Source organism: Neoarius graeffei, chromosome 28 (genome assembly GCF_027579695.1).
Source record: "Neoarius graeffei isolate fNeoGra1 chromosome 28, fNeoGra1.pri, whole genome shotgun sequence".
NCBI classification, from domain to species: Eukaryota; Metazoa; Chordata; class Actinopteri; order Siluriformes; family Ariidae; genus Neoarius; species Neoarius graeffei.
Window position 1 is genome coordinate 34,130,159 of NC_083596.1, and position 12,228 is coordinate 34,142,386.

The window sequence follows — 12,228 nt, forward strand, 5'->3', positions numbered from 1 at the left end:
CATGAATTAATTTCATACAGAACTCAAATCAGTTAAGTATTTCTAATAATTTGCTCTTTTGTGTAAAAATCACAGATTTGTGAGCCCATTGTGGTCCAGTGGCATGCTTTTGGTTAAATAATTTCCATAAATGCGTGTGATTAGCAAATGTGAACTACAGCTAGTCTTTTTCATAAGCTACATTGATTGAATCTGCTACAGTATTTCTTGTACTCGGGTCAGTCTAGTAAAATACTTTGCTTGGTCCGCATCCAGACCACAGTTCCTTAATCTAGAGAACTTGCTGTTGCATTATACTCATGCTGGTATTTCTTAGACTGCGCTTCGTGTTATTGTTCAATTCTTATATTTTATCAGTCATGTTTCAGATTCAATGCATAAAGCAAAAGCTGACTAATTGAATTAGATGTTTTAAAGCAGAAAAATAAATAAAGCAGTGCTGGATGTCTGTACTCAACTACTGGTCAGAAGTCTTACCTGTTGTGGTCACTGACTGGATGATGGTCTCTCTGTAGGCAACCTGCAGTGGCCCCAAGTGAGTTTCAAGGTTGTACTCTCTCCTAATGCGATCATGCACAATCTCGATGTGAAGTTCTCCCATACCACACAGAATGGTCTATTGAGGTGATTTCGAAGACCAAGTAAGAATACTGATCAAGGAAGATATTAACGATACAAGAATACCAATACGACTAGGCATTCAAGTTAGTAGATTTAACATCTGACTTTTTAACATGATTCGAAAGGTTACACACCTGTCCAGAGTCAGGGTCTGTCCTGACTTTCAGACTGGGGTCTTCCCTCTGGAGACAGTTAAGAGCATGCTCAAGATCTGCAGTGAGAAATAATGTGTCAGGGCATGAGCTTTGTATATAATTAGTAATAAAATAAATGACATCACTGTTAAATTCTCAAGTCTGAATAATCAGAAGGTGTTATAACAGCAGCTCTGACAGTAGTGCTGGCTACAAGGATTATTATAATGTGCTTGGTCGAATATATTTTTTTCTATAGTAACAGCTCATTCACAAGGACGCAAATGTTGCACACACCACATAAATGGGTTAAAAAGTGTGTAATTGAGGATATGGTGATGTTTAACCAGCATTTTCGGAAGGAGTCTCCAGTGTAAATTATTTGTAAAAATCAAAGAAAAAAAAAAACAGTTCCTTTAAGTTTTGTGACACTGGAAAGTCTTCAAGGGCCGTTTCACAATCAGGGTTTACTTTTCAGGTCCAGAATAGTCCAAAAATCAAACCTTAGGAATACCTGAGAAACTCAGGAGGATCTTCTACAAAACACAACATCCCTGTACACTTCAGACCCAGTAACACTCTGAGGCAGAAATTGGTCCACCCAAAGGACAGAATACCCAGACACAAACAGGACAATGTAGTGTATGCAATTCAATGCGGTGAGGAATGCAGAGACCTGTACATTGGGGAAATGAAACAACTGCTTCACAAGCGCATGGCTCAACACAGGAGAGCCAGTTCCTCAGGCCACGACTCTGCAGTTTATCTTCATCTTAATAACAAAGGACACTCGCTTCAGGACTGCAATGGATGCATTTTAGCTAGAGAAGACTGGTAGTTTGAAAGAGGAGTAAAAGAAGCCATCTTCATCAACCTGGAATGACAATCACTGAACAAAGGAGGTGGTCTGAGGCCAAGTTTACATTAGACCGTATCTGTCTCGTTTTCTTCGCGGATGCACTGTCTGTTTACATTAAAACGCCGGGAAACGGGAATCCGCCAGCGTCCACGTATTCAATCCAGATCGTGTCAGCTCCGGTGCTGTGTAAACATTGAGAATACGCGGATACGCTGTGCTGAGCTCTAGCTGGCGTCGTCATTGGACAACGTCACTGTGACATCCACCTTCCTGATTCGCTGGCATTGGTCATGTGACGCGACTGCTGAAAAACGGCGCGGACTTCCGCCTTGTATCACCTTTCATTAGAGTATAAAAGTATGAAAATACTGCAAATACTGATGCAAATACTGCCCATTGTGTAGTTATGATTGTCTTTAGGCTTGCCATCCTTCCACTTGCAAGTGGTAAGTGACGCGCATACCCGATATGCACTGAGATCACACACACAGAGGCTCAGTCCCGAATTACTGCTCGTGCACTTCACTCGCGCACTCTGTGAGCTGCGCAGAGCCGGAGTGCGCACCCTCCAGAGGGCACTCGCTGTTCAGGGCGGAGTGATTTGGAGCGCAGGATGCCTGCGGAGCCGAGCGTATCCGTGTATTGGCGTTGCTGTGTGCAGGCGAATCGTGTATTGGTGTTGCTGTGTGCATGTTAATCGTTTTAAAAACGTTAATCTGATGATCCGCTGATACGGTCTAATGTAAACCCCACTGTAGGTGGCTGATGAGTGGTGTCTCAAATGCAGTCCTTGGCACACTTCCCAGAAAAATGAATACACATCCATACCAAGACTCCGCTAACTTCAATGACTTGCATGATGGCAGAGAGAGCCAACAACCCAAAGATCACCCTAATGACCCTCTAGGCTGCGAGCACCGTTCACAGCCGGCCTCCAGTGACCCTAAACAACCTACAGGATGACTGATACCCCTTTTCCACCAAATCAGTTCCAGGGCTGGTTCGGGGCCAGTGCTGTGCTGGTTCACAACTTGTTCAACTTGCGAGCCAGCTGAGAACCAGTTTGCTTTTCCATAGCTCGCAGTGCTAAGGGCAGCCATGTCATTACGTCATTGTATACGTCAGTTACGTCGCTACATTTGCATGTGAGTTTTCAGTGAAAACATCCTAGCAGTGTACGAACAGTAAGGTCTGGTGTGACGAGTCACCCAAAATTTTCAAACGCCTATAAAATGTTAAATACAACAGGTGGCAACACTGTCTTGACAACTTTTATGCATACCAACCTGGCGAATATTCCAAATGAATTTGATCAAAACCTGATCGCTCCTGTAGGAGGAGTACCGATTTTCGTGAAATTGCACATGACCCCTCTGTAGCCTCATCCATGGTAGGTGGCGCCACCTGGTGAACAAATCTTGTTGGTATATGTTTTGAGTCTTCTGGTGAGTTTCAGTGAAAATGTCCCAGCAGTTTACGAAGAATATCGTTTAATGTGACAAGTCACCCAAAAATTTCAGACGCCCATAAAATCGTAAATGACAGGTGGTACCACCCACTTGACAATTTTTATGCACACCCACCTGAGGAACACTGTATATGAGTTTGATCAAAATCTAATCAATCCTGTAGGAGGAGGAATCATTTTGGTAAATTGTGGACGGACGTCGACGGACAACGTGTGATCGCATAAGCTCATCTGGCCTGTCCTGTGGCTGGATGAGCCAACCAGTAAATCTAAATGTAATAATTAAAGTAGAATTAAATGAAATGACCATTAGGTCAAAACTGAGTGTGCATTTAACCCTTACAAACATTCAGTAGAACTTATAAAGAGACATTACTGCTGTAGGTAGGGCTGGTGTGTCCCTATAAAATAAAGCCTAGGTCACAACCGGACGTACAATTTTTTGGCCGTGCGATTTTTGGCGTTTCCCAAATTGCTGCGGTTTTTTTTGTTCATGGAGAAAGACGCACGTTGGCCGTAAGTTTGTCTTGCAACCTGAAAAAAACGTAAGCGCCCGTAGAGTTTGTTTGACATGACAAAGAACCTCTGCGGCCAGTCTACGGCTCGAAAATCAGCACATCACACGCGCGCCCTCCGTGCGTTTCTTGCGTTTTTTGCATGTAGACTGGCCGTAGGAGCACATACGGCCGGTTGTGACCGAGGCTTTCGGTATAAGAAACTCCAGCATATATAAACTGGACCAAGTTGCAAGAGTTAGTTGGCGTTATTCAAAAAGACAACCATGATTGTGAAACAGCACTTAAGTTATTTTTGGTAATATGACTGTCTTTCTTCAAAATACAGAAAAGAGAGAGGCCTGTAAAAGAATGACTGTTTAGAGCAGTTATAACAAGTGGTAAGATCTAACCCTGTTATTGCTCATGTTCCTGTAACAGCACACCCCCAATGTTTTTATTCCTTACTTCGTCATCATCAGCAAGACACAAGTCCTAAGTGACTGAGTGAAATACCGTATTTTCTGGACTATAAGCCGCTACTTTTTTCCTAGGTTTTGAACCATGCGGCTTATACAAAGGTGCGGCTATTCTGTGGATTTTTCTTCCACCGCTAGGGGCGCTCTAACCGGAAGTAGAATCAAAAATAAGATAGACGAAAAATCAATGCAAAGAAGAATTAGCAGATCTTTAGCAGATGGAACACGCACGACAAATTACTAACTGGTAATTATTTTCAAATCCAGCGAAGATGATTAAAGTGACTTGTGGTTTCAAACACTGGAGAAATGAAGGTAAATAAATACCGGTTATTTTCTCTTGGTTCTGTTCCGTTTTAATCAGCAAAGTTGCTGCCGTGTTAAAAGGCACTGTTCGGAAAGAATCTGTTCAGGTACATACATGTACATTTACAGTACAAAATCATTCTGTACATGCAGTAAATATCAACATAGATATCTGCGGCTTATAGCCCGGTGCGGCTTGTATATCTTTTTTTTTTTATTTTTTTTAAAAAATAGAGCGGATCCGGCTTATATACAGGTGCGCTCTATAGTCCAGAAAATACGGTAAGTGGAAAAATCTTGAATATAGTAAAATTTATCTAGTATTTCTTCTTATAAGATTACATTGAACCAAATAAGTTATTAAATTATTCTTATTCTATTGGTTGATAATTTTCTAGAATCTCATTCTACTAACCCCATTTCCAGAGATACTGGTACAGTGGTGCTTGAAAGTTTGTGAACCCTTTAGAACTTTCCATATTTCTGTATAAATATGACCTAAAACATGATCAGATTTTCACACAAGTCCTAAAAGTAGATAAAGAGAACCCAGTTAAACAAATGAGACAAAAATATTATACTTGGTCATTTATTTATTGAGGAAAATGATCCAATATTACACATCTGTGAGTGGCAAAAGTATGCAAACCTTTGCTTTCAGTATCTAGTGTGACCCCCTTGTGCAGCAATAACTGCAACTAAACGTTTCCGGTAACTGTTGATCAGTCCTGCACACCGGCTTTGAGGAATTTTAGCCCATTCCTCCATACAGAACAGCTTCAACTCTGGGATGTTGGTGGGTTTCCTCACATGAACTGCTCACTTCAGGTCCTTCCACAACATTTCGATTGGATTAAGGTCAGGACTTTGACTTGGCCATTCCAAAACATTAACTTTATTCTTCTTTAACCATTCTTTGGTAGAACGACTTGTGTGCTTAGGGTCGTTGTCTTGCTGCATGACCCACCTTCTCTTGAGATTCAGTTCATGAACAGATGTCCTGACATCTTCCTTTAGAATTTGCTGGTATAATTCAGAATTCATTGTTCCATCAATGATGGCAAGCAGTCCTGGCCCACATGCAGCAAAACAAGCCCAAACCATGATACTACCACCACCATGTTTCACAGATGGAATAAGGTTCTTATGCTGGAATACAGCGTTTCCTTTCTCCAAACATAATGCTTCTCATTTAAACCAAAAAGTTCTATTTTGGTCTCATCCGTCCACAAAACATTTTTCCAACAGCCTTCTGGCTTGTCCACATGATCTTTAGCAAACTGCAGACGAGCAGCAGTGTTCTTTTTTGAAAGCAGTGGCATTCTCCTTGCAACCCTGCCATGCACACCATTGTTGTTCAGTGTTCTCCTGACGGTGGACTCCTGCATGTTAACATTAGTCAAATGTGAGAGAGGCCTTCAGTTGCTTAGAACTTACCCTGGGGTCCTTTGTGACCTCGCTGACTATTACACGCTTTGCTCTTGGAGTGATCTTTGTTGGTCGACCACTCCTGGGGAGGGTAACAATGGTCTTGAATTTCCTCCATTTGTACACAATCTGCCTGACTCTGGATTGGTGGAGTCCAAACTCTTTAGAGATGGTTTTGCAACCTTTTCCAGCCTGATGAGCATCAACAATGCTTTTTCTGAAGTCCTCAGAAATCTCCTTTGTTTGTGCATGATACACTTCCACAAACGTGTTGTGAAGATCAGACTTTGATAGATCCCTGTTCTTTAAATAAAACAGGGTGCCCACTCACACCTGATTGTCATCCCATTGATTGAAAACACCTGACTAATTTCACCTTCAAATTAACTGCTAATCCTAGAGGTTCACATACTTTTGCCACTCACAGATATGTAATATTGGATCATTTTCCTCAATAAATAAATGACCAAGTCTAATATTTTTGTCTCATTTGTTTAACTGGGTTCTCTTTTTCTACTTTTAGGATTTGTGTGAAAATCTGATGTTTTAGGTCATATTTATGCGGAAATATAGAAAATTCTAATGGGTTCACAAACTTTCAAGCACCACTGTATATTTTCCAAAATGCAGTAAAAACAAAAAAAAAATTTTTTTTTTTAAATTCACATGAAACTTTATTTAACTGACAAAAAAGTACAAAGAAAATTTTTTCTTCAATAGTTTTACTGACCAGCTTCATTGTATTTTATAAATATAAACAAAGACAGAATTTGATGCCTGCAACATACTCAAAAAAAGTTGGAACAGAGACAAAACAAGACTGAAAAGTTAATAGGATATTCAAGGAACACCATTTTGGAAGATTCCATAATAAGCAGGTTAACTAGTCACATGATTAGGTATAAAAGGAGCAGCACCAAAGGCTCAGGCCCTGTCCACACGGCAACGGATTCAGGTGAATCTGATAAAATTGTTTATCGTTTCGGCCTGGCGTCCACACGGCACCGGCGTTTTGGGTGCCCCAAAACGAAATCTTTTGAGAACGGGTTCCAGAGTGGAAAAATCTGGCAACGGCGCCGTTGCGAAGTCGTCTGGATGAGTAGAACGGATTTGTTTACGATGACGTCACAACCACATGACTGTGAGTGCTTCACGCCGGGTAGGAGTGTAACGAACTCGATGCGAGTTGTCAACAAATCCTATAACTTGGTTCATGAAACGCGCTTACAAAATATTTTCACTGTGAATATTTATTGTGCAATGGTGCAAAGTGAGAGAGTGAGAGAATAGCCCTTAGGGCAGAGTCTTTAGTCCAAACACTGCGGAAGCACTATAACCAAAACCGCGCACCGCCCATGCGCTTTCCAAAAACAATCCCGCCAGCAAAAATAGGGAAAAAAAAAAGGAGCGATCTCACCTCTTCAGATGTTGGTTTAAGTCCGACAGTATATTCCTCAAAAAGGGCGTAGAAGAACAAAGTAATCCATCAACGTGTAGCATTCAATTTATTCCGGACCATTAAAGAATTCTGGAGGATATCAGAATGTTGGCGTACTGGCTTCCATCTACCCCCATTCATTCCTCTTTCCACGTCTCCATTCAAAAAACGAGCACGTGATTTAAAGGGACTATATCCATAGGATAGGGAGTGAGAAGGTGTGTGCGTGTGACAGTGACAGGGTGAGTGACAGGGAAGAACCTAGGCTCATGCTCACCCTGAATTTCTCTTAAAGTGAAGGCAGAAGAACGTTCAGCGCCTGGCCAGGCTTTCTATGTATTAATTTACATAGACGTTTTAATATGAAATATAAATAAGTGTCTTAGACAATAGATACTATTTTACGCTACTGATTAATAATCAAAACTATGTGGCTGATGCTACAGAAGAAGGGGTTTATGCGCATGCGTCCTACTTCTTCTATTGTTCTGGTGTCTCCGATGGGACCGTCTTACAGCGCACGTAGAGGTGTGGCATGTGTACGGTATTGCATCGTTTTCAGCAAGCGTTGCGTTGCCATATGTACCTGATATTTTACTGATCCGTTGCCCATGTGGACGCGATATTTAAAAAAAAAAAATCTCGTTGCCGTTGTCGTGTGGATGTAGCCTCAGTCTTTGCAAGCAAGGATGGGTTATGGCTCACTCCTTTGTGCCAAAATTTGAGAGAGAATTGTCATTATCTCATTCTCATCTCATTATCTCTAGCCGCTTTATCCTTCTACAGGGTCGCAGGCAAGCTGGAGCCTATCCCAGCTGACTACAGGCGAAAGGCGGGGTACACCCTGGACAAGTCGCCAGGTCATCACAGGGCTGACACATAGACACAGACAACCATTTACACCTACGGTCAATTTAGAGTCGCCAGTTAACCTAACCTGCATGTCTTGGGACTGTGGGGGAAACCGGAGCACCCGGAGGAAACCCACGCGGACACGGGGAGAACATGCAAACTCCGCACAGAAAGGCCCTCGCCGGCCACGGGGCTCGAACCCGGACCTTCTTGCTGTGAGGCGACAGCGCTGACCACTACACCACCATGCCGCCCCAGAGAATTGTCAGTCAATTCAAAACGAACATTTTTCAATGCAAGATTTTAGGTCTTTCAAAATGTACAGTACATAATATTGTGAAAAGATTCAGGGAATTCGGAGACATCTCAGTGCGTAAAGGGCAAGGTTGGAAACCACTGCTGAATGTGCGTGACCTTTGAGCCCTCAGGCAGCACTGCCTGTGGAACCATCGTGCTAAATATGACAAATATAGCCAAATGGGCTTGGGAGTACATCGGAAGACCATTGTTCCTTCACAGAGTCTGCCACTGCATGCAGAAATGCAATATAAAACTGCATTACACAAGGAGGAAGCCATTTATCAATTCTGTGCAGAAACGCTGCCAATTTCTCTGGGCATGAGCCCATCTCAGATGGACCAAAAGACAGTGGAAACGTGTGCTCTGGTCAGAGGAGTCCACATTTCAGATTGTTTTTGGGAAAATTGGACATCGAGTTCTGTGTGTCAAAGGTGAACACGACCGTTCAGTTTATCATCAGAGAAAGGTGCAAAAGCCAGCGTCTGTGATGGTCTGGGGGGGGCATCAGTGCCCATGGCATTGGTGAGTTGCACATGCATGAAGTTACCATTGATATATTGGGATTTTAGATTGACGTCAAGGCAACGTCTCTTCGAGGGAAATCCATGCTTATTTAAGCAGGCCAATGCCAGGCCTCACTCTGCATGGGCTATAACAGCATATCTTCATAGACAGAGTGTTTGTGCTTGACTGAAAATATTAACCCATATTTTGTTTCACAATTGAACAGACAACATAGCAAAATGTTTAAACTGAGACATTTTACTATTTTGTGAAAAATATTAGCCCATTTTGAAGTTGATGGCAGCAACACATCTCAAAAAAGTTGGAACAGGGGCAACAAAAGGCTGGAAAAGTAAGTGGTACTAAAAAGAAACAACTAGAGGAAGATTTGGCAACTAATCAAGTTAATTGGCAACAGGTAAGTCACATGACTGGGTATAAAAAGAGCATTTTAGAGAGGCAGAATCTCATCTCATTATCTCTAGCCGCTTTATCCTGTTCTACAGGGTCGCAGGCAAGCTGGAGCCTATCCCAGCTGACTACACCCTGGACAAGTCGCCAGGTCATCACAGAGCTGACACATAGACACAGACAACCATTTACACTCACACCTACGGTCAATTTAGAGTCACCAGTTAACCTAACCTGCATGTCTTTGGACTGTGGGGGAAACCGGAGCACCCGGAGGAAACCCACGCGGACACGGGGAGAACATGCAAACTCCACACAGAAAGGCCCTCGCCAGCCACGGGGCTCGAACCCGGACCTTCTTGCTGTGAGGCGACAACGCTAACCACTACACCACCGTGCCACCCAGAGGCAGAATCTCTCAGAAATAAAGATGGGCAGCGGTTCACCAATCTGCAAAAAACTGCATCTACAAATTGTGGAACAATTTCAGAATAATGTTCCTCAATGTAAAATTGCAGAGACTTTGAATCTCTCATCATCTACAGTACATAAACAAAAGTTTCTGAGAATCTGGAGAAATCTCTGTGCGCAAAGGACAAGGCTGAAAATCAATATTGAATGCCCGTGATCTTCGGGCCCTCAGGTGGCACTGCAATAAAATCAGGCATGATTCTGTAATGGAAATTACTGCATGGGCTCAGGAACACTTCCAGAAATCATTGTCTGTGAACATAGTTTGCCGTGGCATCCACAAAGAGCTCTATTCGGTTCAAGCGCCATCATGCAAAGAAGAAACCATATGTGAACAGGATCCAGAAATGCTGCAGTCTTCTCTGGGCAAATGCTCATTTAAAATGGACTGAGGCAAAGTGGAAAACTGTTCTGTGGTCAGATGAATGAAAATTTGAAATTCTTTTTGGAAACCATGGAATTTAACTTAAGTTTTTTTAAACACACACAACCAAAAAAAAAAAAATCTTGTCACAAGAGGTAAGAGTAAAATCATTTAGAAATTTAATTTGGATTTTCAACTGCAACTTCTATTAATGCGAGGTAAAATTAGAGAAATATAGAGAAATTGGACTTTTTCCTCCTGATTTTCATCAGTGAATATCTGCATAACTTTTGCACTTTAATATGTTTATTCAGCTTTAACCACAACAAACCCCTCCTCTATGTATTGCCTGTGTCCTATTTTGGCCCATAAATGAGTTTTACAATCAAAGCTCATGTCTAGTTAAACTTTTACTAGAATATCTTCATGAAAAGTGCATAATTAACTGCAGCATACACAGCAGATATAGGTCAGATTTGTCTTGTTTTATTAGATAGCTGAAACGATACTGCAAGCAATCAAATAAATTAGATTTTTTTTGCATGATACCGGCTTAAGCTAGGAGCAGTATTAAGTCGATCACCACTGTCTGGCAGTTTGATGTAGCCACAAAATGTTACTGATATTACTAGACACCTATTAGAGGTTTATAGAAATGCTTGCCATCTTCTCCTTCATAGATCACCATATTAGTCGTTTTCATTTTTCCTTTTTTAAGCTGTCTCTTGCTTTTATGTTACATTTGCTAGTAAAGGGAAAAGTGTTATGTACTTGTTTAGTCTGCATTTTCTATCCCATGTATCCTTGGGTTTAAACAGCAAATGCTTGCAGACACACTTACATAAAGCAAAAATAAAACCTGGCAACCTTGGAGTGCGTAAACATGCCTAACCGATCCCTGAATATAAAGAACATTTGGTCAAGTCACTAACCATATTCCAATACAGCCTATTAGCTTTTCCAGTAAACACTCTACATGGTGAGTTACGGCGAGTCTTTAATAAACACTAGACACTTCAATCAAAATAATTGAGATACCGGTACAGTCCTTTTTTTCCTGGTCAGTAAATTTGAGAGGTTAATATATACAGTACCTGCTTGTTTGGCCATCGAAGGAGGCTCTATAGAACAGAAGAAGACAGGCTCAGGCACTTCGACCCCGGCCAGTACCAGACGGTTCATCTCTTGGCTAGACCCTCTCTTCTCCTTGACCATGTTGTGTGCTCGGCGTGCTGCGGCCGCTGCTGAGGCTTTGGACGAGACAATGGTGTCACCTGTCACCGTCTGAGTGAGCACAAGACCGTACCACTTTATATTACAATGCATGAAATTGAAGGACGTTAAAAATATTAAGACACTTGAAATTGATAAGTCACATTTTAAAGAAGCACTGGATCCAATTCAAAAAATGGTTTTTGGTCCACAAATGCAAGAGAAAACAAAAGAGAAGGGGGAGACAACTTTCTGCTTGTGTAGTAACAGCTTTAGTATGTCAAGTCAAGGTAATTTATTTGTATAGCGTGTTTAACAATAGACATTGTCGCAAAGCAACTTCACAGAAAATAAAGATTTTAAATATATGAACTAATAAATTTCTCTCCAACAAGGAAGCTTAAGGTGACTGCGGCAAGGAAAAACTGAGACGACGTGAGGAAGAAACCTTGAGAGGAACCAGACTCAGAAGGGGCATGAATGCCTTACAATTAAATGCACCTATTCTGCCAACAAATATTGGAAATCGAGAGGGATCACCTTCCACAAATAAGAACATATTTTTGGGCAATTTACAGCATTTTGGCTTTTAGGTGCTCTAATTTTTCATTCTGTACACAATAATAGGGCTTTCTATAGAACATGAGAATATGTTTGTGCACGGATGGATAGATGGATGTAAAGTCCATGTACAACATTTTTATAATTTGCTGAATTCCAAATAGCTAAACAAACTAACTTTCCCGGAGGGATTTATGCATGAATAACCAGCATGTTAAGCAAGACTTTTCCTGTTTTCATCTAGCTCTAAAACAATAAAATGTCCTCATCTATGATGATCGCTGTGTCCGAAATCACTCACTATATAGTGAGTTCGCCATTTTGTG

The 12,228-nt window shown here is 41.5% G+C and overlaps 1 protein-coding gene across 6 annotated transcripts in view; it reads right to left on the reverse strand.

The window, feature by feature from the left end:
- The window catches only part of gfm2 (GTP dependent ribosome recycling factor mitochondrial 2), a 75,138-nt gene that overhangs the window by 10,185 nt on the left and 52,725 nt on the right, over window positions 1-12,228 (reverse strand). For all 6 annotated transcript variants that reach the window (XM_060913238.1, XM_060913237.1, XM_060913242.1 and 3 more), the window contains 3 exons: window positions 11,224-11,413; window positions 756-832; window positions 478-616 (listed from right to left, as the gene is read on the reverse strand). In XM_060913238.1, coding sequence (XP_060769221.1) covers window positions 478-616; window positions 756-832; window positions 11,224-11,413 — 406 coding nt within the window. The remainder of the gene's footprint in view (window positions 1-477; window positions 617-755; window positions 833-11,223; window positions 11,414-12,228) is intronic.